Source organism: Myripristis murdjan, chromosome 3, assembly GCF_902150065.1.
Source record: "Myripristis murdjan chromosome 3, fMyrMur1.1, whole genome shotgun sequence".
In the NCBI taxonomy this organism is placed as follows: Eukaryota; Metazoa; Chordata; class Actinopteri; order Holocentriformes; family Holocentridae; genus Myripristis; species Myripristis murdjan.
The window spans coordinates 31,639,156-31,667,129 of record NC_043982.1 but is presented as its reverse complement, the minus strand read 5'-3'; the positions used below and the strand labels follow the sequence as shown (position 1 = coordinate 31,667,129).

At 38.6% G+C, this 27,974-nt stretch overlaps 1 protein-coding gene across 1 annotated transcript; it reads right to left on the bottom strand.

Annotated features, from left to right (window-relative positions):
• Positions 1-11,879: 11,879 nt before the first annotated feature.
• On the bottom strand, positions 11,880-26,128 carry slc67a1 (solute carrier family 67 member 1). The gene is made up of 11 exons (XM_030044801.1): positions 25,542-26,128; positions 23,184-23,281; positions 22,076-22,221; positions 20,502-20,634; positions 19,238-19,350; positions 18,060-18,170; positions 16,556-16,656; positions 13,790-13,891; positions 13,052-13,172; positions 12,637-12,807; positions 11,880-12,513 (listed from the first exon to the last, which is right to left on the bottom strand). Exons 1-11 carry the CDS (start codon positions 25,695-25,697, stop codon positions 12,470-12,472), a joined length of 1,296 nt encoding a protein of 431 aa, XP_029900661.1. The 5' UTR covers positions 25,698-26,128; the 3' UTR covers positions 11,880-12,469.
• Between the last annotated feature and the right edge of the window lie 1,846 nt (positions 26,129-27,974).

Here is a 27,974-nt window from a genome sequence, read left to right as displayed (position 1 = left end):
CAATATGTTTCTTTGGTGCTGCTGAGTTATTAAAGTAATAGTCTCTTTAATACAAAAAATATGTTTTTCAAATTAAAAAAAAAAAAACATTACGGTGACGGTGTTGACAAAAACAAAGTAGCCTAATAACTGGAAAAACCTATTTTATGAAAAAAATGCAAAATGAGGAGGTTGCACCGGTACATTGCTGAACAGCCAAGACCTTGGCCTATAAGGATATACCTTCAGATTTTGTAATTTAACACACTTTTTTTTCCCAGAATTAAAACCTGTTTTATCCAAATTCCCAAGAATCAGTGAGATCTAAGACTACTTTCAGTGTGTGAAATAATTTTAGTTTTTTGAAATACCAAAATTTGGGCAATCAATTTTTAATCTGCGTCATTTCATTGCTTCATATTTACGCCTCTGTGTTGAATAATAAATGGGAATAAATGCTGAAGTAATCCCAAAGCGCATAATACCTGTTGTTCATACAGTACAGTACATTACACAAGAGTCACCTGGTTACATCACTCGCTGCTAACACTCAGTAACCTGTTGAGCCTGACCAGACCTCTCATATGAAAGAGGATAAAATCCCCCCCCCCACCACACACACACACACACACACACACACACACACACAGGGAGAGTGTTACCATGGATCATATAGGGAACTCAAGGAGGAGTGTGTGTGTGTGTGTGTGTGTGTGTGTGTGTGTGTGTGGTGGGGGAGGGGTCGGGGGGGTCGGGCGGGAGTAAATCTGATCTGTCCAATGCTGACGATGGCAGTGTGGCTGCGTCCTCACATCAGCCCTGTATCAGTGTGTGTGCGTGTGCGTGCGTGTGTGTGTGTGTTATATAATAGTGTGATAAAGCTGCCTGTGGGATCTGATTGTAGCATCTACCTGAGCCTCTTACCTGTGTGTCAGGTGGAAAGCTCTGGGAGCAGATTGATCATCATCACATCATTCAGCTTATCGCGCAACGTGAATACTGACCGCAGGCTTACACTGGCCTAATGAGCGATTGTATTTATTCATTTTTTTCTAGATTTGAGAAGGTTAGGGTTAGGGTTACAGGGTTATAGCTGCAGAAAAGGGCCTGTGATTTCCCAATTTGCAGACATATTTAACTGTTTGGGAGAGATTAACTGCAATACTGTTTTGTGCACCTCAAATGTCAGAATCTCTGTTGGCATGGCCAGACACTTCAGATTCACTGATCATGCTGCCTGTACTCCACAATCTGAAGGAATGGTGACATTTGAGTAGCTAAAAAGAAGACACCGACTTTTTATTTAGGTTTTTTGAGAAGGTTAACTATTTAAAGTGTTTGTAAAATGCACACTGTTCCAACAGGTGTGGACAAGAGACAATTTGTCATCATCTGCTATGCCCTACAAAACACTTATTTTGGTGCTGCAAGAGAAGGTCCAGTATATTGTATTGTATATTACGTTGGGTCTACAAATGGTACATTGTATTAAAACACCTTAATGGCACAGAGGTTAATGAAAAAGCTATTGTGTCTTATGAATTCATGGGAAGCTGCAATTGTTGTAAACCCATCCAAACAACCTCATTGGCCCTGTGTCTAGCTAGCTGGCACTTTGTCCTGACCTAGATCTCTGACAGTAAACAGCTGCTTCCTAAAGCAACGTCGCGCTGCCATCAGCAGAACGGCCGAGAGAGATAAATGTCAGATTGGACCTCGGCTGAGCCCCTTGATGCAGCTCAGAGTCCCGCGGTTTGTTTAGGAGATCCAGAAACACTTCAACAGCCAACTGCTGCTGACTGTGAGGATCACTTTGATTTGAATGCTGAATGCTAACAGAGCGCAGAGCAACCAGAAAGAAAACAAGAGAGACAAAACACCTGATAAAATTTTGTTTTACAAATGTCATGCAGTCATTAATCACCATTATTAGAGGAGACTTAAATTTACAATGTACTTTTCTAAGAATGTGCTTCAGAGTTCAAACAATAAGGGACATATTATATTGATATCTCTTTGATTTTTTTTTTAATCTCAGTGGGTTTGGCATGAAATGCAGTTTGTGGAACTGAAAGCTGAAGAAACAAAACAACTTTGGATAGGCACATCCGATGAGTCCACAGTTGAGTTCAATGGTGAATCAACCTAAGATTTGTATAATCCTTTTGAATGTCAACTGAGGTATTCTGTTACATGCAGAGTATTACTACACGAGGTAAAATAACAGAACGTACTTAAATCAGAAGTGTCCATAAACTATACTTGAGTCTTTCTTAAACTATTTTTAACCAATTGTGGAAATACAACCAGACATAGATTTAAATTCACAACAAAATTACTGTACTAGCTCAACTTTGCAGACTTAAACCATTTGGAAATGTGCTCAATAATGATTTAATTTTTCTCTTCTCAGTTATTTTGGAATGTACTCTTGTAACTGTTCCTCATATGGGAATCATACAGAATTTATAAACCATGAGCAGCTGATTAGTAAATGATTGTTTTATATATGGTAACTAAATGACAGTATGACAGTTAAATAAGGTGCTTTTTGTGCCTCTAGAAAGCGAAGGGCAGCCAGAAGCAGATCACAGTGATTTGTACTGGCTGTATACCTTTAGATTCAGTAGCAGACTCCCTCTGCACCTCACCCATCTAAATTTCATCTTTGCATTGGATGAGTAAAAGAGACTAATTAGACACACGTCTGGCAGATGGCTATCACTCAAAGACCTAATTTACCTCAAGCACTACTGCTGAGGATTAGCTCAGATGACTTTAGATTAGGGTCCCGCTGGAAATACAGAGGAAGCAAGCAGATTATACGAAATGAGGTAACTGAAATGACCATTGTTACATTTCTATAAGCTACAGTATCACTTGCCCCCCCACTCCCCACCCCACACCCTTACCAGATGGATGGATAAACTTTAAGAAGCACTGTACTTTCCCATTGGTGCGTCATTTGCTAACTTTTTTCTCAATGGATATAATCATAAACCCAAACCACACACTTCAGTTAAGATTGGTCAGAAGTTCAGTTTCTCTCCCATGATGTTGCATCTAGCAGGAAATGTCCATGGCTGCATGAGTGCAGCTTTAACAGCACAGGCTCCCACTTAACTTCATTGTGGCTCGACACACCCCCACTCCAAACCACCCAGGCTCATCTACTGACTGCTGACACAGCCATTACTCACCAGTTAAAGCAGCTCTTTGGTCATGCAGCTGAGCGGGTACGTTAAGGTTGGGGGTGTTTGCGGGGTTGATGGGTGGGTGGGGTTAAGGGGTCAGACCAATGGCCAGCTGGGATTACCAGCAGCCCACCATCTGCCATCCAAAAGAGAATAATAAGAATGAGGAAATCAATTGCCTGAGTAAATATCATAGGCATGTAAGCTCGTTTAACTAAGTCAATTAAACACTGGTGCAACTTATTCATTGACCAAAGTGGTGTGGGGCCATGTAGCCTGACTAGTGTTTTTATGGTTATGGCTACAGAAACTTCACAAAGAATTTCAAGAAGTATATATGATTTCATATCAGATCCTGCATGTACTAATGGTGGTAAACCATAATTAGTCACTCGCTATTAATTATCAAGTCATAATGTAACCAGTCAAGGTCATTATTAAGTGCACACTTGCCAGCACTAACAATGTTTACCTAAATACGGGCATTAATGGACTTGGTTCTGGTCCCTCTGGTTTCACTGTGGTGTCACGGGGAAAACATCTACTCGTTAGTGCATCAGCCTTGAAGAGCAAGTGTTGGCCACTGGCATACATACTAGCAGCCTGCAAATTAACACACTGTGGGAAATTTAAAACCTCTGCAAAACTAGAAACTACTGCGGACAGAGTGTTTTGTCATGTGCAAAATAACTGTTATTTTAAAAAAAAAAAAAAAAAAAAAAAATCTAATTTTCTACAGAAATGTACCTCTGATCATACAGATTTTAAGACAGGTGCAGAATTGCCTGTTTGCCAATCATAAGTTATGGTAAGGATAGTTATTTCGCAGTTTGTCTGCAAAGCATACACTTCACTTGAATGTCAATCACTCTTTGAATGGATTTCCAGTGGCGCTGCCCTGCTGGTGACCCGGACTCGTGCTGCTGCTTCATACAGATCGTGGGCTGTTTGTTGTTGGGACTGGTGCAGCTGGTGCTGTTTTTTGTTCACATGGACTTTGTTTTACTGCAACTGTGGAGGCATTTATGTGTGCAGCATCTGAGTCCAAGACAAATTTCTCCACGAGGACAATAAAGTATATTGTATTGTATTGTATTGTATTGTATTGTATTGTATTCCCCTCTCTTATTCTTGTATGCTCTGTCCAGACTTTGTCATATTTTTTATTTTCACTTTTGAATATGTTAGAGTAATTTCTTAATATGTAATTGTAAGTTCTTTCTGTTCTTTGTATTCATCTTTTTCTTTAATTATTTTGCCCTTTTATTTTATTTGTTGTTTTGGATTCAGGTCACTTTACAAGACCTTTTTTATTCTCCGTCTATACCTCAGACCTCAGATGTGGGATGCATCAGTGAGGGCAATGAAGAGCAGTACAAGAGTCTGATGGAGAGTTTTGTCTCGTGGCACAAGGGGAACCATCTGCACCTCAAAGTCAGATGAAGGAGGAGCATTTTGCACCCCACAAGGTGCAAAATGGTGTTTTAGGTACACCAGCAGATGTTTCCAGATACTTCCAAATGCTTCAGTCACCCTGAATGTGGTGGATTTGCATGTACAAGAAAGGCTATAAATATGTCACTGTCCATTGGATACACCTAAATATACTGGTGCAAGACAGTTCTCCGACTTCCCTGAAAAACGGCAATGCATCAGAAGCATGGGCTGTTGAGACATCCTAATCCAGCCCATCCAAAAGAAGGTCCTATTCAAAATATTGATTTAAGTTTACCTAATTTTGATTTTACACTTTAAAAAACAATTGAACTCCTGATTTGGCCAATTATATAAAGAAGTATTATCTAGTAAACAACACCTAGATCTTAGTTAATACCTCAAAAAAAAAATATGTTTTAGTGTTTCTGATCCCTTTAAAACTCATAGAACGCATGGATTACCTGTTATCAACAGGTACACTGTCACCCTTTAAGACACAGCTACAAGGGAACACAAGGGGATTTTAATGATTAGAAGTGTTAAATGACCTGAGAGATGTATCTAAACCAACCCAGAAATCCATACACCGACAACTGTACAGAGCAGACCACTTCCTGTGGGGGAAAATGTCAGTTGTTAATAGAGGGTGTCCTGGTGGCACAGATGGTTGCGGCACATGAAGTACCAGGTACCCGCCAATTTCTTAGGTTTTAATCTGGCTTGGGGGCTTTGTCACATGTCATGCCCTCCTCTCCCTTCCATCTTTCCTATTTCTCTTTACTGAGAGATATTTAATTCAAAGTGACCCCCCCACCTCCCCCTCGCGCGCCCCCAAAACACACACACACACACACACACACAAAGATGCAGCATATGGTGAAGTGATAAAAATAGTAACCCATTCTGCTCGCATTTTTCACTGAAAAGTATGAAAGTGGCATCCAATCAAGCACTTTGTGAGGATGGAGCGGAGTTTCGTTATTAAAACTGAGTTATCCATACATTCATGATCTTTGAATGGTACTGCATGCTTGTCTGGCATTGATTTTTTTTTTTAAACAGCCCTTTTGGGGTTATATATTCAAAGCAATGGAAAGTACAAAACACTTTTGCCAGATGGTATGCCAAATGTTTCTGCTCAGTATCTCAGAAGTGACCCTCACGTCATTCTAATTTCAAGCTCAGAACTTCATGTGGGCTTACTTATTACTGACATTACATTATTTTGTGTATAAACCTGTATTTAACTGATCCTCAGTTGAATAGCATATCAGACTTGTAAGACTGTTAATGCTTGGTTGCATCATACAGCACATCTACTAATCGGACCAATATGACCACTGGACAGATTTATGTTTGCAGAACACAGATGCTACTCCATATGAGTCATGCAAACCAAACAACATGCTGCTTATAGGCGGTAACTCAAGCAGATGCCTCCCCTGGCTCACATTTTCCCGCCTTTTACTACTTCATCATATTATCATCTAATCGGCTCAACCATGATTAAAATGATATCCATATCCTTTCTTTTGAAACATATTAGCTTCAAACATTAAAATCTCCAACTGTCTTAGTGCCTAATCCAAAACAAATTAATTAATTTCTGTGCAGCAGTATGCATATTATCTACAAACCTTCACTGCTGTTTCCTGTTATGCTATAAAATAATCCCATAGCATAGCCTCAATACATTAACTGAATAGTATACAAAAGCAACATGGTCTTCTGTGGACATAAAGGAGAAATACTGTCTGATGCTGCGAGAGCTGATTGCCCTCACAGGTCACCGCAGTGGTCAACTTATTGTTTTGCTGCTGACTGTGATGCGGTACAGAGGCGTCAGTGGAGGATTAGTGAGCGGTGGCACATGTCAGGGAGTGAGAGTGTGGGCTAGAGCGTGCAGGACAGACCCGGCTTTATGGGGCTCAGAGCCGCTGACACACGCCTGAGCACGCTTCATCCCAGCAGACACAGCATCACGTCTCTGCAGATATTGTGCCTGCTGGGCCAAGTGCCACAGCACACACCCTCGACTACTTCGACACGTGATACTCACCTGCACACTGACACACACACACACACACATTCACACAAACAAGGACGAAATTAATCACTCTAAAACGATGTGGATGTCATTGAGCTGAAGGCTCTCATCCTCTGATGTGCACTTGAGAGGAATTTGTTTACTGTTTTGGATTCTTGTATTTGGTTCGTTTAGGTTCACAGTCCACAATTACAAGCAAATTTAATACAAATGAAATCAAATCAAGTCAAATCAACCCTTTCACTGTAATTTTTGCAGAGCATGATAGACGTATTAGGGCTTGTTGCTGTAATATTGTTCATTCAAGTTAAGAACACATTTTTTTCACACTTTTGCTGGACATTTAAAAATGAATGTAATTTGTAGCAAGATATTTGGGAAAGAATATATTTTTGGTTTCTTTTATTTCTGAGCATAGTACTAAAATTATTGTACTTCTTGGAAAAATCGGAAAATTTCAGGTTTGAAAACTTGAAAATTCTTATTTCAAGTTATCAAGATGAACTGGCTAGCATGCTGATGTAGTTGCCCTTAAAAAAAAAAAAAAAAAAAAAAAAAAAAAACAGCACCAGTACCAGTTTAGTCTAGTCTACAAACAGTACTAAAACCTTCTTTGTGAGTTGTGACACCTTTTGTGTTGCTATCGAGTAGCACCTCCACCCCTTAATTTGTGAAACAATATGGACCTGTATGATTTTTTTTTTTGTTATTATTATTTTTATATACATGTCATTGCAGTCAGTAGTCATTTTTGGCTTTCCATATGACCCAGGTGAGGTGGTTGCAATGCAGTTAAAGGGAGGGTGAGGGTAAATTAAAATGTGTAACTTTTAATGTTATTGTGGCACAGCACGGTGACCTCACAGCAAGAAGATCCGGCGTTCAAGCCCTGGCTGTTCTCTGTATGTGGAAAAAGCATTTTCCCCCTCTGTCTGGCAGGTGCTCCAGTTTCCTCCTGCAGTGCAAAGACATGCAGGTCACATGAACTGGCCACTCTAAACTGTCCTATGTGTGGATATGTGTGGGGGAGTTTTTGTGTGTGTGTGTGTGTGTGCTAGCCTTGTGATGAACTGGCAACCTGTTTCCCAGCCTTCCTCTATAGGCATGCTGTGATAGCCTCCAGCCCCCTGCAACCCTGATTTGGAGGCGAGGAGGGATGGATGATTCTATTGAAAAAGACACAAGAAACCGCAACAATCTGAAGTCCTTTCTATATAGAGATTTCTCCAGAATAAGATGAACAGTTTTGCTGGGGATGAAAAGTTACTTTCACAAAACAATTGGAGTGATCCAGTCAGAAAACAACATCAGTTTTTATTCCTCCCAGCCGTGCCTGTTATCCTCCACCAGCCTCAACAAATAGCAACGAATAACAGCAAGTTTTAGCTTGTTAGCACCGCATGCTTATTTTGTGCTTTCCTGCATATAAATCCTCCATTTAACCCAAGATTATTTTTTTTATCAGTCTAACATTATCTCAGAAAAGGTGAGCAATTTGCTAACATATTGTAGCAGTGCTAGAAACACAAGTAGCTTCAGGTCCAACAAGAAGCATATTTTTGTTTTGCTAGACAGCTGATTGGTCTTATCAGTGTTGAGAAAATATTGTTATCCCACAAGGGGGTTCCCACAAGCGCTATAGAAATGTAGTCCATATTGTATTTCTGTGGTTGGTCTGTAGCTTCGCTGCTATAGAGCATCGCAGCTCATGCTGTCACTATGGGAAAGAAATCCTAGGGGAAATATTGTTCCAGATAGATTTTTTATGGGCCCTCCCTCGCCCTGAGATGCATGTGTGTATGCACACACACACAAACACAGAGATGTAATTGTTTTTGTTTATCAGTGTTACACTGTCATATGTATTTATTCATATCATTTATTCTCATGTCAAACTTCTTCCAAGTGCTGTCAGTCATTCAACTGTTATTGATTGTAATTACATTATATAAAATAACATAATTAATATAAAATATATAGTGAAAGCAGTTTTAAGATTCATAAATCAAATGCTTTGTCTGTAATGCATTCAATTTACTACCTTTCAGTATCTGAATTCAGCACCAGAGGACAAAGATTAAGTGTCAGTTTCTATTAGTAAATTTGACTTTTAATTATAATCACAGTATACAACAGTTCTTTAATGTATTTCAATGAAACCTAAAACTGTGATGGGAAATAAATTCCAACACAATGTATTGCATTCCTGCAAATCATTAACGCATTACCGACTTAGTAGGCCTGCTGGATTTATGAATTTTAAAATGTTGTGGTTCCAGTATATATTCCATATTACTTTTTGAACGCATTAGTGTGCAAAAACAACTTGAGATTAAGGGTACAGTCATGTTAGATTCAGGCATCTTAAGCATCATGCTTACGATTACTATCAGATTTTACTCTAGGTTTAATGATAAAAACTGAAAAAGTGAAAACTTTGTCACATTGGAAAACTTGATGATTGGTATGTGAGATCATTGTGAGTTAATTAAGCAGAGGTAAACCGTGTAGCAAGGAACAGAGTATGGTGATAAGAGCTCACCATCTCTCACTATAACCAGACAGTTTGGGTTAAAGCTCTTTTGACCTTAAAATACAGTAGAGCTCAGCTTGCTGCATTCCTTATATTTGGACATTTTTTAAAATCTTGTTCTGCAGCTGCCATCCTCAGCAGGTTACAGTCAGCCCCATGCCATGTAATCAGGACGGGAACTCGAGCTGTCCCTCGCCAGGTCACAGTGGCCCCACTCATTATCTTATCTCCCATTGTAACCCGCTGTAATTCCCCCCCTCATGATTGATGATGTCGCTGTCTGATTACACCAAGACAAAACCCCCCTAAGATCACCTTTCCCTCCTGTGGCCAACTCCACAAGCTCCGCTGGAGAGGAGTATTGGGGGGGTGGGAGAGTGCACCGAGCTGAGCGGCCATTTTGAGCCGCCGTGTCTCTGTCACATGCATGTCAGGTATCCTCTCCTGACAAGAATCAGCATTGTGATGCAGCCGGTGGTTTACGGCGACAACATGTGAAAATATGAGTTGTAGGCCTCACCTTACATGATAATGTTACCTTAAACAAGAATAATAGTACTGTGATCCAATGCAAAACATTACACCATTTTTCCCGAAGAACAGAATCATTACACTTCAGGAATACACGTTTGATTGAATTGGGTAGCAATTATGTAGATGCATCAAACAGGAGCCTAGTGTTTGCGATAAGGAGTGTCTGTGTGGTGCAGGACAAAAAGAAACATGAAAGCCATGGTATAAAACATTTAGGCTGAAGGCTCCTCTGCCTGAGATCAAGTCCCTGGCCTGCCTTGTACAAATCAGATAGGTAACCTGTGCTCTTTTTAAGCGAGACAGTGGGTCTCATCTCTCCATGTGGCAGGTGGAGACAGATGCCTCATTATCCATGCCATGGGGGACAAAACAAGGCCAGCACCCGATGCCCCCACACTGGCATTTAGTTTCCAATGCGATGACACAAGGCAGCCTTGGACCATCGCCGGGCCGGGCTCATCTCTGACCTCAGTGAGCGCAGGTCGCTCACAGAGTCACATTAAAATTTCAGAGGGCCCAAAGGTCCCCGTCAGGAGTGTTAACAGCGGCATTGTCCCGACTCCCCCTGACTCAAAGGGACAAATGTAACAAGGCACCTACACATGCCCCCTCACATCGACATGGTCGCCCCCTGGGTCCTGAGATACAGTGACACTCCACAGATCCATCTACCTACGAGTCAGTGTGTGCCAGAGAGAAAGAGAGAGAGAATTCAAGACTGCCTTTTTTATAAGTGTGTCAGAATGTATGGGAAAATGCATGAGTTGCACCAACCAGGATAACTGTCATAACATGTTTTGCAGGCTTGTTGACTTTCAGACTACAGAAAGTAATGAAGCAGTGCAGGCTGCGTGTGGACTCGAGGATCTGGCTTAGACGATGGGATTGCCCCCGAGGTGGCTGATCACATTAAAGGTGTACGACATGCCCTTGCACACCGACAGCTAAGAATTACTAAAGACATCATTTCAATATCCTGACATCAGCTTTCAAAACCTTATTTACTACATGACTCAAAATACCCATAAGCAACAAATTCACTTCACACTTAACAGAAGGTTATTGATATTTTGGACTTTTAAACTGAAATGTCAACATGTACAAGCTGTGCAAAAATTTCCCTTAGACTTTTCCAACAGCTGTTAGGCACAGGTTTTTACGTTTAAAATAACAATTGATTTTACCTCCCTTTTATCAGCATTTGACAGATTTTGCTAGTTTTCATGGAAATAGACTCTGACTCATATGATGTGTTAGTCTAAGCCACTCATCCATTTTTTCATTTTGATTGCAACAGCTTTATATTTAGCCATCTCTCCTTTAAAAAAATACTGACAGGACTGATGTCAGTTCTTGTAAAATTCAATCCTTGCCTCCAACATTCACTTTAAAAATTAATAAATATAAATTTAACTTTTTGCATATTTCGTGTTTTTGATTTAAAAAGAAAACAGGCCTTTTGAGAAGAAAACAGATCTTTTGCAAATCGCCTTTATTTGTGAAGTTGCTGGGACATTATCTGAGTGTTTGGTTGGCACATTGCACTATTAATTATAACTAGGCTTTCCACAGAAATCACACCAATGACATCTGTTGAAAGTGTAGCCTGATCCATAATAACTCTATAAAACCACTGACCCCCTGCTGAGTAAGACACTGATTATCTGGGATTTTTAAAGATGCAGTATTTTCAAAAAAACACTGTATTTTCACAAAACAAAGAGACACCTGCTCCAGATTTTATGACATCAGTTCTCTATGCTCTAGCTTGGCAAGTGAGGTAGCAAAGACTTGTGCAAATAAATATGGCGTAGAACAACAAAATTTTTCATCATGATTAACCCTTGGAGATTTGATTATCCTCATATTATTTGTTTTGCTGCCATTTGTGATTTGAAATTTGGTCATAATTCTTTAGGATCTTGACTAAGGGTTATATGCATGTGCAAGCCAAGTGCTGAGAGGTGGTGTGTGATTTCCATCTGTGGACTCACACATCCCCTTCTGGCCTGCAGAAGCAAACTCATCAACACTTTCTCATTCACTATCCTAAAAATACTTAATGTCTCACTGAAGGGAAGATAGTTGGGGTCTTTGAGTCTTCCTAGCTGTGTAAAAATCTACGAGAGTTAGGGTTCAACTGATGGGTTTTTTTAATATTTTTGTACTGAAGCAGTTGGTATTTTGTGCTGGTATTCAAAACCTTAAAATCTGACCATTTTATGCCCACAAAATACAAGTATTCAGTGTTTCGCCTTGAACTGTATTCTTGTCAGGGTGGACAAGCCTCCGACACAGTATTCAGACCATAATGTGGCACTAAAACTGTCAACTCATGACTAACAACATTTATTTAGGTTGAGCAGGTGTTTAAAGCACGGTGATCAACCTCACATATTCAGCGGTGAGAGAAACTCTGGGATACAACTGGCTTTTAAATGAGAAAATATTTCACAAGAAATTAGGTGAATAAATAAAATGTGAACAGAAAATAAAATTTAATTTAAAACTGTAGAATGTGTCTCTGACAGAGCAGTGGTCGGTTATGGAGGAACCTCTATTATATTGGAGGACTACACTAACTAGCCAATATCTGATATGCAGCAAAAGCCTTATCTCGGGCATCAAAATGAAGTTTTGCTATAACTGTAATGTAAATGATGCATTCTGAAACGCATTTCACAATCACAAAGAATTTACAGATAAAAGGCCTAACTATTATCAGACAAAATGGTGGATTTGGTGTCATCTAGTGGTTTCCTTGTGAACCTCCGTCACAGACTGCAGAACTGCTGAGTGAAAAATCAGATAGATGTAAACTACAACAGTTATAACATATATAATTTGATTGTTTGCTGGTAATAAATGATTAACTGTTGGCAAGAATATGGGATTTCATTCCTTTCGGTCACCTTCCTTCTTGAAACCACGCTGAAGCAGGTAAATAAACACAAGTATATTCACAACAAACTGGATTAGGCCAAAGGAGGGAACTCCGTAGTTTTCATACAGGAAGCCGCCAATAGTTGGTCCGATGGTACGAAGCAGAGACTGAACAGAGGCACACAGACCCAGCATTGTACCTGTGTACAAGAATAGACATCAGCCAGCTGAGCAACAGGGTTAAAACTTTTTTTTTTTTTCTACTTTCACAGGTCTATAATTTAATTTTATGTTTGTATTTCAGTCTCTCTTAATATTTATTTTCTTTTCATATAGGATTTGCTGGTTTTAGTTTACCCTCAAGTTGAAGGTACAGTATTTTAAGGTCATGAGAGCTGCACACAGATTTTTTGCTGCATAAAGGTAAAGACAGCATGGTCTTACCAGTGTCAGAAGAAGGCACACTCTTGGTGAGCATACTGTCTGTGATGACGTTGAACACGCTGAGAGAAAACATCATTGGGATGACTATGAAGCAAAACTGAAACACATTGAGCATGAAAGCCTGCAAGGAGAAAATGACGAAAATAAGTACATGACTGCAACCAGCAATGACAAATAATTTGCCACAAAGGACAGAATTAGCAATAATCATACAGCGTGTATACTGTAACTGGTAAAATTCATACTGCTTTTTGTATGAAATTGATGCCATTCAGTCTTTCAGCACTGCCAATAATTACCCTGGTTTAAACATGATGAAAATAAGACTTAACTGACTTACAACAGCAAAACGGAACTTTTTTTAAAAAAATGAACTTAAATAAATGTCATTAAGTCTTTTTCTAATTCTCAAAAAAGGAATTGCATTTGTAGATGGAGGACAAGCTATTTTTTTCCCTCCATTATCAACTCATAGTGTCTTCACTGCAGATGCAGCATTAGGCCAGTGGAAATGGAAAACTTGATAAATGGTCAAAGGAAATTATCAAAGCAACATGACGTCTTAAAAACCTGTCACATATCTTGTAAAATATTTCCAGAAACACATGTTCAGCCCTTTCAAACAAGGAAAACTGCAATTTCAAAAACAATGTTTGAAAAGATACACTGTTGAGATACACTGAGATACACTCCTGTTATGTAAAAATGTGTGTATATTGGATGTGTGTTTGTATTTACCTGGGCCAGCCCCACCAAAGAGGAGAGGGCAATAGACAGAAGAAGCAGTGATCTCTCAGAGTATCTCTCTGTAAGCCGGCCAATCACTCCTCCTTGAATGACCTGAACACACAAACATTTTTATTCACCTTATCTTACAGTCTGTCCAAATCGACGAGCTGTAGCAATAGCTGCTCTTCAAAACACATGAAACACTGAACTGAAAGAAATCCCAGCAGCACTCTGGGCCATGAGGCTTGCTGTAGAAAATACACAGTTCTCTCCTTTTAGAACCATTTCCACAAGAGACAAAAGCCATTATTTTGAGAAAATCCATGTACATACATTAGGAGAAATCATAATGATCATGGATTTATTTGTTGCTAGCTCCAGAGGGGTTTCACTTGTTTGCTGTAAGTGACCATTGGTAATTAGTTTAAACTAGCATTTGAGAGAAGACAGGTGACAAATTTAAGGAAAAAACATAAAGTGTCCAGGTTCGATGTTTGGCAACCTCGAGCCACTAGAACAGCTTCAGTGTGCCTTGGTATAGATTCGCCAAGTCTCTGCAACCCTATTGGAGGTTTGGAGCACCATTCTTCCAAAAGATACTGTACATAGACAGGGAGATTATGGCAGGGTTGCAGAGCATAAAGCCCTCATTACAAAGACAAATGCAAATTAGAGTGTTCAGTGGTGAAAATCTACAGGCACTCATCTGCAGAGATGTGAAACAAAGTGATGTGGTCTGATGAGTCACCCTTCACCATATTCTGGACAAGTGGGCGAGTGCATGTGTGGCGTCCACCAAGAGAATGCTACAGGCCTGAATGCTGGACCACTACAGTGAGGGGGTCTGCTGGCTCTGTTACATTGTGGGGGCATTTTCCTGGCATGGTCTGGGTCTACTGGTCTTCTTAAAGGGAAGATTCACTGCAAATCAGTACTAAGTCATTCTGAGTGATCACTTCCATCCTGTGATGAAGCATTTCTATCCTGATGGAAGTGTTCTCTTCCAGGATGACAGTGCCCCGAAATGATGTAAAACATATCCTACGGCCTTCATAGTGACCAGATCTCAACCTAATTGAACACCTATGGGAGATTTTGAACCAATGTGTTGAACAATCCTTTCCACCGCCGTTATCAAAACACCAAATGGGGGAAATCTTTTGGAAGAACGGTGCTCCTTCCCTCCAGTAAAGTTTCAGACACAGAATCTGTGCCAAGTTGTTATGGTGGCTTGTGGTGTCCCAATACTTCACTAAGACACGTTGGTTTTTCCTTTAATTTGTCATCCATCTGTATGCCATGATTGGCCCCAGGACACAAAGTGTGGCAAAAGATAATCAGAGCTATGACTTTACAGTATCAACTATTTCTTGCAGTGTATTCAGGTCAAAGGACAATCTGAATGGATTACAAAAAGGAAAACAATAATCATTGAAGGAATCTACACAAAGTTAAGAGTCAACAGCTGTGCCTGCAGTGACAAATCTCAATGAACAATTCTCCTAAGGAGTCGGTGAAACAGCCTAAGGTAGACACATCAGTATCTGTGGACCAAGACTCCCATACCAAGACTCCAATCAAGTCATACAGCTTCTTTAACAAGGAATGAGCCAAGCAGGAAAATGTTTAAATCAAGATATATAATCCTGCAAGAACTGCTTTACAACAGAGAGCACAGCAAATATTTGCTCTGAACAACTACATGTCACATCTGAATATACTGCCTTAAGATTGAATGTGCTCATTGGATGAAAATTACTTTAATGAGCGGATTTGATTGTCAAACTGTGTGCAGTATATGCACTGCTGTTCACATTGTTCGCCTGTTAATCAAACTAGTGTGAGTGGTGCTCTGGGTCTTTTTCCTTGCATTTCCTGATGAAATTTGAGTTTCTGCAGGTCGTGCTCTCTGCAGGTGGCTCACCGGCAAAGCGCGCGCACCATGTACAAGGGCTTAGTCCCAATCGCAGCAACCGGGGTTCGAATCTGACCTTGGGTCCTTTGCTGCATGTCATCCCCTCTCTCTCCCCTGCCCTCCCTGTCTATCTCCACTGTGACTGTCAAATAAAGCAGAAATGCTAAAAAAATAATCTTTAAAAAAAAAAAAAAAAAAAAGAAAACCCTGAAATGGATATTGATCCAGTCACTGTTGTGTTTTATCAGACATAGAGTAGAAAGATGGATAATACCTTATATAAAATGTCTTTGTATCATTATTTGAAATATAAGTCAAGCTTACATACAAATTCAAATGTTGTTGCTCTATCATCGATTTTCATGGATTTACCAATACACATGGTGGCGTAATCAAAATCTTAAAATCTTAATGTAACATTAGAGACTCATGCTGTACCATCATACTCCTTTCCCATCCATGACCATGAAACACTGGCTTATTGTTAGTGTTAGTGTAAGTTTCCCCTGTTCTATAACCCTTTTTGATTATTTGCATATTGCAAAAGTGATTCACAAAAGCACAACGGAGCACAAAAATACCATCTGCTCCAGACAGATGGTGTATTGGTGTAGGAATTAACATCAACTTTGAAAAAAATCAACAAATAAAGTTACATTGTGTCCCAAAGAAGTAGTTGTCATTGGAAATGTTATTTTTGACTGGATGTCACCCAGCTGAGCGTAATGCTGCAATAATGGGGATCTACCACTGTATTCACAGCCGGGCTGAATTTTGAACTGGGGAAAATTACAGGGTTGCAGCTTATGCACACCGCTATTCTGTTACTGCTGGGTTTTATCATCATTTGTTGCACTTACCATTTGTAAAATGCCAAGGTAAGCCATCAGATACCCATTCTGTTCAGGCTGCAGCTTGAAGAAATTCATTGCAATGATGGAGAACATCACCTGAAAGACACCTGAGGAGAGACAATCTGATTTCAAGAAATGTTTTATTACCAAAAGCTTCCCTCCTCATCTTCACAGTGGAGGGCAACGTGAAACTTTCAAACTTGATTTGTAAAACGGTGTTTCCATATTACATCACCTGCTGGATAATAGCTCATTTTCAAATTATACTCAGGTCAATTTCTTCTACCTTAACATTACTCTAATCTCATGTCCTTCAGAAATATATTTACAAAACTTCTTAGTCATAGCAAATAGCAATAACTCTGCTAAACCCATTAACACAATTAACACTGGAACCATTTCTGTTATTGTTGTTGCATATTGTGCTCTTTATTATTTTATGTATTATGATTTCATGTGATGTTGCTTTAGGTTATCTCTACACTCCCACCTCAAAACACAATGTTCATGTTTCTAATCACCTTATTTATTTACTTTGTCCCCTTAATCTCTACTTTGTTTATCTATTTATTTATTATTACTATTTTTTTTATTTATTTATTATTATTATTTTTTTTTTTTTTGTGTTTACTCTGTATTTTAGTATGATGTGGGCAGGGGTTGTGTGTGGGTGTGGGTGAGCAAGAAGTCTGTATTTTTTTGTTGTATTGCTATATGTTTGTATGTATTGTAATGTATCATGTGTTTTGTGTCTGTGTTTTGTTGTCTTTTTTTTTTTTTTTGGGACCCCCTTGCAAATGAGATGTTTCATCTCAAGGGGCTATCCTATAATAAATTCAAATTCAAATGTGTTCTAACAAACTTGTGAAACCAAAAGCACATTTTCACATCTGTGGATAATAAAGATTATCTGATCTTACCTTATCTCATCTCAAATATACTGAAGCATTTCAGATTAATTTTAGATGTAGCTTGAAATCAATAATATAAAATGTTTATTTAAATTCTTCAACTTTGAGAAATCAAGGTCATTATTTGCACCTTACCAGACAATCAGTGTAGGGCACAACACCAAGCAACACGGTTTTTTATTAGGGTTTTAGAGTGCTGATTTAACACCAGTGTTTTTCCAATCATACCTAGCCTCACAAGCTTAGAGAATCTTCGATCCAATAAATCACAATATAAACACAGACTTCAGGACATTCTTCAACAGTGGACATCAGATTACAATTACAGATCAGACTTTTTTTGTTATTTCTCCATCAAAATGTTCCATTAAGTGGAAAAGGAACATCACAGGGAGACAAATATTAATGTTATTCAAATAGTAGCTACATTTTCAGCACATTATGAGAAATAATACTGATGACAACCATACATGTGGTGTAGATTTGGAAAACATCTGTGAGGTTAAGTACTTAAAACTTGAGATTGTAATAGTAGACAAACTGAGCAAGATATTATGCAAAAATGACTTTAATGCGAACTGTTTCCGAATAGAACTCACCTTGAGGTAACCCTGAGATTATCTTCACGAGGAACGTTGTCAGCACACCTGGGAACTTCATTAGTCTTGTGATTTCCCCCAGATCAAATACTGACTTGCTTTTGCTGTGACCTGCAGTGGGTTTAGTGAGCAAGAATACAACTGTGAACATCAGGAACAATAATAAATGGTATTTCATGAACAACACCCATCAGATTACACAGCACCTAGCATTCCTAGTCAAATAATCTCAATAAAATGATATGAGTGAAACATAAAACTTGTTACCACTGACAATGTGAAAAGGTATGCAACCAAGACAGCACAATGTTGTTCAATATCTTCCTTAGATGTAACAAGAAAATTTGCCTTCTTAATGCCGACTCCAAAACAAAATGAATTTAATAATTATCATTTTCTCACCATTATCTATTCACATGAATGGTGCATTTTTACGTCATTTCTAAGCTAGTCAAAACTGCTTACAAACTCGCCATTTTTACATTCCCAAAAACATCTTGCAAGGCATCTAATATACAGATGCATTTTTAAGAAAACATATAAACTTCAAAATGATCTGTCGTGTTTTATACACTGCCCTTTGTGAGACAAATGATGACAATACTTTTTTTTCTCTGCTTATAGTAGGTCACAGGCTTTTAAAATAAATAAAATTAAAATTCTAAGCTCTACTTTTCATTTCCATCTGCAGGATTAATGAACAGAAACAGATAAGGCGCTATAGCTGTCTATGTAATTGGATTTACACAACAGCGTTCAAAGAAACATAAAACCTTTAATTTCTGACCTCAGTTCTGACTCAACTTCAAAACTACTGTACTATATACACCTGTGATAACATTATGCACAACTGTTACCAAATCACAATTCAATATAAATGTGCTGATGGAAAATCAGCACGTTTCACTTAGCAGCTGCTTTGTTTAACTGTATCGCTTGGCAGAAAATAAACATTATTATTATTTTAATATTACTGATTGACACAGATTTTACTATCAATGTCTCAGCCATTCTAAAATCATTGTAAAACATTTTTGTATTGCTTAAAAAAAAAAAAAGCCTTCCTGATGCTTGTATACCCATATCTGTAACTGAACTAAAAACTGAACTAAAAGCAATTCATTTGGATTTCCCAACACCCCTGATCATCTGGAGTAGCAGCCTAAAATGTGTCTTACTGTCTGTGTTGTTCCTTGGAGCTTGTGCTTTAGTGCTTTTTGGGATAAACTTTACAACCAACATTAAACTGATGGCACTCCCAAAGGCAGCGAAACATGCAGCAAAGGTCTCCCTGGGAAATGAAACACTGAGTAAAAACATTGCTGATTGGACCAATATTTTGGAGCTGATTATAAAATTCAGTCACAATCTCCACATAAATGGTATTAGCAACATACAAAATGTAGGGGTCAAGGCATTTTCTGTGTGTCTGAGAATAAAATTAATTGTTCAAAAGGAATCAAATGAGTTGAACACCATTTTAGTGAGGAAGAGCAAAATAAAGTATCGGTAACTGAGGTATTTTAAACTATTGAGCACATCATGTTGTGAATGCTTTGTTCATTCACTCACTCACTCATTCTCCCTGCCTTGAAACATTATTAAAAAATAGGCTGGAATGATTGAAGTGAGACAAGCAATTCCAGTTTGAAATTAGTGTTGATGATTTTTTTTTCTTTTTTTCTCCTGTTTTTGTGAACTGTTTTTGTCGAAACTTTACTTGTATTCAGGTGTACAACATATTCAGCATGCAGAGAGAGGTCTGAAACATGCACCTGAATAATGATTTAACCCATATGCTGAGGGTTCAAGTAGTCATCACAGTGTGTGTTTATTTTGCCAGAATTAAAAAGTGTTATGTATAGCATTTTAACCTCAGTAAATCATCACCACATTAATTTGAGGACTTTAGCATAATTACTAACAAGACCATCACTGAGAAGACTGCCAGCCACCACTCTTCATTTTACACAACAAGCCTCGAGTCACATTTTAAATCTGCTGGATTGTTTTACAGCACAAATCAGGCAGAGGGCGCTGTTCTTTCAGAGAAAACAGAACTAAAGCATTCAGAGTTTCTGGCAGCTTCTGGCAGATGATGGAGGGAGTGAGAGGCTGATAAAAAAGACACTTTCAACATGTTTATTTGCATCAACCAACCAGTTCTATGGGAAATGTGGTCTTAATTTGGAGAGACACAAGCACCCGCAACACCACTGAGCCTAACAATCATCTTAATCATGATTTCATTGGTTTATGGTAATTACACCCAATACATTATTAAATACATGCATTGGGTTTCATCTAAAAATGTATAAAAGGTTACAAAATAATTGGAAATATAACAAAATCCCACCCAAATCACCCCCCACCAAATAGACACAAAAGACACACACATGTGTACACACCCAAACACATACACACACACACACACTTGCATACCCATAATGTTTGTTGAGAGTGCCACCTAAGGTGGAGCCAGCAATCATACCAATCCCAAAACAAAGGCCGATTTTGGATAAAGCATCTGCTCGTTTTTCTGGTTCTGAAATGTCTGCCACGACCATCTGAACCCCTGGAGAGAGGAGAGGGATGGAAAAAATGGCACCAACTTATATGATCATAATTACAAGTGCAAAGACATTAAAAAGGAGTATTTTATCTTAGCATATTTGGCACAGCAGTAGATCAGTGTGTCAGGTTGAAACTTTCACAACATGTCATGATAAACTGTTTGCTACATGCACTACAGCTTTGCATTAACCATCCATTTACCATCATTTTTTTTGCTTACTCCATTACATACATTTTATTCCCTTTAAAACGATGAATGCATACAGTAGCACTGGCTGTGTTCAATCCAATTATTAAGAGCAGCTTTTTTGCATGTGTCATTTAGAGCCTGTCAAGGAGTATTTGTGTTACTACTTGCGATGACTCAGCCTCAGACAGCTGTTTAAAAATTATTTGAAAAATTAAGGACCAATCCATCCCACAAACAAGCATTAAATAAGGATGCTATTTTCATCATCTCCACCCTCATACTGAGCACACTGGCTGAGCTCATAATGTTTATTTAGCATTGTTAGCCCTACATGGTGCTGAAGAAACCTGACAGAAAACCAAACAAACCTCAACTACATACAAACTGGAACTGAATATCAAAGTACATCCAGACCTTGTGAATGCTATGCTGCTGTTACATATGTACAGAGAACACATCTGAATCATTGCCAGCATTTTGATGTATTTGTTTATCACACTTGAAAGTACTAAAGTGCTTTAAAGTGCCTTGTGAAAACAACTAGTCAACTTCCCAGTGGCCCAGCAGCTTTATTAGTAGACTGCTTGACTTTTATGTGCAGCCCAAATTGTTTATAATGGGAAAAAATGCAAGAATTCTTTCTTAACCCTCCTGTTACCTTCAAATTTACTAACATTTGTTGTCAGTTGGGGTTAATTTGACCCCACTAACTTAAACCTCCAAACTGTTTCTCAAGTTTATGTGTCAGGCACTTTATGTGTCTTGCTGATGACTGAAATATCCCTTTAAATAAAACACAGCCTCCCCCATTCAGCCCCCTTATACAAAGTTCTTGTGGGAATTCATGTTTTTCTCTCCCAAATGTCACATTAACTATTAGTGATTCTCGCTCCAATACAAGTGTGGCTATGTTAGGTGAAAGTGCTAAAGCAGAGGGATGTTTTTTGAAGATCTGAAGATTTCAGAGTTACTATAGTGTGAAGATTTATCATTACATTTATCATTACATTTTGACTGTAGTCCCATGACCAGTAGCAAAGGTTGGTGTCTTGCATCCTAAGGCCTAAGGTATATAGCAAAATATTACTACTGCATAGTGCATGCATGTCTAAAAAATGTGTGTTAAGAATCTTAACTGTCATGAAGGATATCAGTTGCTCGGGAACGAAAGAAGGTAACAGAGAAAAACGTTCTTTCGGGTTAATGAAAATGGGTAGTCGAGAAAGGAGGGTTTCGGATGAGTTGTGCTTACCGGGTAGGCCATGCATAAAGACTGCAGGGAGTTTGTGGATGAACAGCATGGCAGGACTATCTGCTATTGCAAGCAGCAGAAAGAAAACCACAGATGCAAAACTGGATAAAGACAAGGCTGCTCGCGCCCCAAAGAGATCTGCAAACCTGACACAAAATGCACAAAATAAAACCGAAAGATCACATATGATAATTTGCTAGGCAGGAACACTAAATGCTAGGGGTGTAACGATACACAAAAATCACGGTTCGGTACGTACCTCGGTTTTGAGGTCTTAATTCGGTACATTTTCGGTACAGCATGGGAACAAAATGCAAAACACAAAATACATATACAAAATACAGAAAAAAAAATAGAATACTGCTGCCAAGTGCTGGTAATAAGTTTTCCAATAAATATTCTCATTATAAACAAAATATATATAAAATATAGATTTCTAAAAACTCCGATGGTAGTTGTTATAGCTTTGGCCCGATCTGAATTGCTAGGGAGAGGCTGCTTGAATGCCATAGTCAGCTGCGTTTGCACTAGGGTGTTTTTTTTTTTCTTGTACCAGAGATATTCACACTCGGATGACGCCGTTTCAAATGAAATAGCATGTTTGTCGTGTTGCCATGAACGTACCCGATCTCAGCTGAGCAATGTCAGCACACTGCCTTCGTTTTATCCACTTGTCTTTGTCCGTTGCAATATTTGACCAGGAAGCCGAAGTGTTCCCAAACAGGAGATTTTAATGACAAGGGCCGGTCTTCAAGCTCTAGTTTCTTGCTAGTGCCGGTGTCGGTAGCATTAGCCGTAGCCATGACATCAGTGCTGAGGCTTCAGGTCATGCTTCAGGTGTAGCTTATTTTGCTTCTCCTTCAAGAGACTGGACGTTTCCCCAGTGTACTGCTGCCCTCTACTGTTTTGCACGTGTAGCTGCAGGTGGATACGGATAAATTAAAACGAAAACTTATATTCCTACATGTACCGTTACACCCCTACTAAATGCTACTCTTGTCAGCAAAACAGCAGCCTTTTGGCCATGTCAAGGAAATGGCTGTACACAAACAAAAGTGCTTGTAAAAGTAAAGCAATGTATTTGTGCTGTCAACAAGACTGTACTCACCTGCCAAACATAGGACCCCCAAGCAGCTGAATGACACCTACTGTGGTTTGCAAATAACCAAACCACAAGGTGTCAAAGCCAAGCTTCCTGGCCAAATACTGTTCAAAAAGAAGGAAAAACAAATGGAAATACACACATTAAAATACTGTATTATGGATTCTTATTATTTCAACATGCAAATATCTCACAGGCTACCTATTTCAGAAATTTTGTTTGACAAAGCCTTAGCACCTCAGTTAATCTATTCCATCATGCTGCCATTGAGCTCTGTGAAGGGAGTGCACATTAAGATTTAAGGAGCTACATTAGCATCCTAGCATTAACATAACAATTACCACATTCATTTTTAAGTATTGCTATGGCAATTGTACATAAAACAACCCTGTCTCCTAAAATTTGTGTTATCTTACAACTAAACTGCATTCTCAATTATGTTTTGAGGGAAACATATTTTGTCACGGATGACGTTTTTTATAATGTAATACAGGAATGTTTGTAAATACGTATTGTGAAGTTAACGCTAGGAGAAAGGCAGGGTGGCAAATGAGTCAAACAACCCCACTTTCACTCAGGTGACCCGAGTTTGAGTCCAGAGCCAACATTTCTTTTACAAATGTTACAGTAACACATTACTTTTTAATGCGTTATTGTAATTACATTACATTTGTCTGTAACACAGTAATGTAACATGTTACTGTTCCTAAATTCAGTAATCACATTACAGTTACAAATCAAACAAATTTGGTGTTGCTTGTGCTAAATAAGGTCCTCAACTATCTGCATAATGGGTGATCAGAAAATAAACCTTCAGGCACGTTTGCACATCAGTCGCCTGACCTGTTCCGAGTTGTCCCCTCACTTTGACTAGAGTTTGTCCAGGAGATGGGACAAAATGGCAGAGTAGTCTACAAGTCTTGAGGGGTGGCATTACTTCCAATTTGTTACATGAAAGGAGAAGAATGTGATGGTAAAGGGTAAACTGTGCCCAGGCCAGAAACAACTGTCCACTGCTCTGAACACAATATCAAACAGGCTGCTTTTCACCGGCTTTGCTGTCGGTTTTGTGGGATTACTTTATTACAGAGCATAAAAGACATTTCTTGTGTATGTCCTTCATACCAGGATGGGGATTTGCTCTGATACATGGGCATATGTAAGGTTTAACGTTATATTGTTAACTGGCAATTACGTGACAGTGCATCTCAGGTGTAAATAATGTAACGAGTAGTGTAATGAATTCCTTTCCACAGGGAGTAATTAAGTAATCGATAACTTTTTTGAAAAAGTAAGAAGTAATATGAAATGCGTTACTTTTTTAAGTAATGACCCTAACACTGGTGACACATCAGAAACAAAACATAATTTGTGACAAAAATAAAAACATTTCCCTTGAAACATAGTTGAGAATGCAGTTTAGTTATATGGAAATGTAATTTCATTTTGTGATTCTATGAGAAAATTAGTGCATTAATTAAGGAATTTCAGAGTTTGGAGTTCTGTAAATGCACTGTGAAAACAACACAGCAATGTAGGAATATTAAAAAAGAATCTGTACATTTGAATGCTAAAGTATATTTAAAATCTGGTAGTCCTGTATTTAATCTCAAATAAAAATTTTACTAAGCAACTTTCACTTGTAGTGGAGTACTATTTGACTAGGTATATCTGTACTTTAACTTAAGTAATGGGGTTGTGTTCTTTGTGTGTGCCACCACTGCTGCTGTCTGACTGGAGAGCAACCCAATGATGGGCAATAGGACAAGTAGTTTCCTAAAAGTGGTGCAGTGATGGCTGTGTGAAGGGCCTTGACAGTCAAAACACTACACCAATGCACCTACCTCTTAGTCTGGGACCTTAGACTAACAGACTTTATCATATCTCAGTGTAATTACTGTCAAAATAAATACCATAAGCAAGATGGCTGACAGATAGAATTTTCTTGTAATTATGCAGTACTGACAATAAATGCCTCCAAACAATACTTTTCTGGAGCTTTGTCAGCATCATCCAAAGTATGCTTGCTCCTGTGTTACCGTTGGAGAAGGAGGCGAGTCAGTTAAATCTAAAATTGAAATGACAAGCTTAGTCATTTGCAAGACAAAGTAAACATAGAAGAAAACATTAACAAGAACCCAAACTAATAAGGCAGTGCAAACGTGCAAAAATGTCCAAAAGATGGCTGCACTGGTAGAGATGAGGAATCGTTAACTATAAGGTTTATTTAGATGCTAGTTTATCTCGTATTGCAGCTTATGGACATGTCTGCAGGAAGTATGCACACAGTTAGAGTGGGACAGCTGATCCCAGTCTTCCCTTGGGTCAATCTGAAGAGAAGTGAACTGACATAACTTTACTTACAGGGGTGACAGAAAACTGTAAAAACATCCATGTGATATCCAAGGCAGCGATGATGTAGGTGACATAAATGATTTTCATCCGTTCTGATCGCTGGAGGTCTTGTGAGGAAGCCCCGGACTTCTCCTCGGCAACGTTACTGTCAACGGTTCGACTCATTTTTCTTTTTAATTCGTAGAAAACACCTTCATATACTATGGACTCTTCGCCAAACAACAAATACACACGCTACACTTTCGGTTAGGATAAATCTGGTGTAAAATTAAAACCAAAAAAACAAAACAAAACAAAAAAACAAGGCAAGCGAGGTGTCAGTTTCCCGAACACGGTGAACTTTCACATCAAAAGGTGCACTTTGGAGTAGCCGGACGACGGGGGGCGGTCACCGAGGCAGGTCGTTCCTCCTCTGGGACGACTTTTTACACCAAATGTTTAAAAAAAAAAAATAAAAATAACATATTGATTGAACCATTTATCACAGAAACCTGACACCAACTTCAAGCGTTGTCGAAAATACCGTAAATACATGTGTAAAGTGCACACAAGCCAGCTAACCGAGCGGTAAATACGGCTAGGGAAGTCGCATTTTTGAACGACCTGTGCTGCTGTGATGTAACGTTCAGGGGACGAACATCACCGTGTGGATAACTGACGATAGGAGTGATTAGGCTACTGTGCATTGCCCTGTTGTTGTGTTTTGTCACGCGATTAATAGACACCTGACAGGAGATTTTCAGCTCTAAACGTTGCCACCGCAGCACAAAGTAAATCGGCGATCAAAATCTACTTCATATCGGGGTTCGTTTTGTTTATATTTGCAACCAAAAGAACATAATTGGTGCGGAGTCGTGTTTTTTCCGAGGCTGTGGATCACGGATGCAGGGGCTTAGCGGGAGCACGTGAAGGTAGCATTACATTTTCCTGGACAAGTACAGCGACTGGACTCGGACTCTCCTGTTTGTCGTTACATAACAGTTTTTGTTAGTAATTGTATTGTTTCAGTTGTTTTGGTTTGCCTACAAATGTTTTCAACTTGTACTCAGTGGTTTGTTTCATCTCTGCATGTAAGACAATGTAGTGTATGAGGAAGTACAGGATGGAAAAGAGACTTTTTGCGCTTAGCTATAAACAATGACCATGTCGTAATTTTAAGACTTTGGAAAACGCCTTTAAGCCAGTAGCATTGCTCAGTCAGAGGTTTATTCACTGATCGTCATTGATTGGCAGTTAAAGACAAGCAATAATATAACCTTAATATAATATTGCACGCAACATTGACCTGTTAATAAAGAGTATGGAGGGACATTAGCTGTGATTATACTGTGTCAACATACCAGGAGGTCTCACAGGGCACTCACTACTAAAGAATAGGATACAAGAAAAGGAAAACACTAAAATGAAAAAGGACAAGATCAGTAAAATCAAATAACGAATCACTGTATCATCTTTAAAGTGAAATTAAACGTCATATAACATTTTTTGAAGTCTTAAAGTTATTTATTTGCCTGCAATGCTCATTAATCTACCATAATTGGTATATAAAAAAAATGACTAGTGTTATTTCTACCCTGATTTCAGCTGGGAAGTAGCTTTTAAAGTAAGTAAAATATACTGATGGATTTCTGCTCTGGATTTGAGCCAGTACATCCCACTAAGATAATCATGCAATATTTTCATATGCATTTCTTTGACAAGAGGTGAATTAGAGACCAAAAATCAATTCTTTCCACAACATACAAAATAACGCAAAAACGATTTCCTCCCCAGTTCTCTGGGGTCGCCACTCGCCAAAAAAAAAAAAAAAAAAAAAAAAAAAAAAGTTCAGACTTTAGAAGTTTTATTCTGAACCTGCCGAAAGGGATTCTGTTCCCAGTGTTATTTCCCTCCTCAGGCTCTTATTTAGGAGTTTAGTTCTCACGGAAGTAGGATGTAGGAATCCCAGAGGGATCGACAAAATTTCCGGTTTTGGGCGTTTAGCCTTCAAAATAAAAGCAACTTTTTACTTTAACTAATGTATGTTGTATTTAACTGTCAAACATACTAAGTGACAAGTCAGATTAATATTTCATGTTATACTAATAATACTGAAAAATACCATTGTGCCATTTTAACTATAAAGTTACATATATTACTCTGGGCAGAACACAGATGAAACACCAAGAAAAAAAACATGTACTTCTGTCTTTTCAACAACAGATAATAGGGGTGTCACTTACACTGAGCACATTAAGTTGCGAAATATCAGCGCAACTAATATGAAACATTTGTCACAGTGATGCTGCTGAATCATATGACACAAACATGACTGGGCCTTTGTCTTCATAGCATATTTGAAAAAAGAGGAGTCTCATATTGCTGGTGGTATCAATAGAAAAACAAGGCTCATCAGGAAAAAAAAACTCAAAGCACATTTTTCACAGTTGTTTGACTTTAATA

What these genes read in the sequence shown, in the direction of transcription:
- slc67a1 (XM_030044801.1), bottom strand. Translation starts at nt 25,697, where the DNA reads ATGAGTCGAACCGTTGACAGTAACGTTGCCGAGGAGAAGTCCGGGGCT. An exon ending in CTTTATGCATGGCCTACCCG is followed by an intron (nt 20,635 to 22,075) that starts GTAAGCACAACT and finishes TCCTCTCTCCAG; the next exon opens with GGGTTCAGATGGTCGTGGCA. An exon ending in CTTTGGTGGGGCTGGCCCAG is followed by an intron (nt 13,173 to 13,789) that starts GTAAATACAAAC and finishes TTCTCCTTGCAG; the next exon opens with GCTTTCATGCTCAATGTGTT.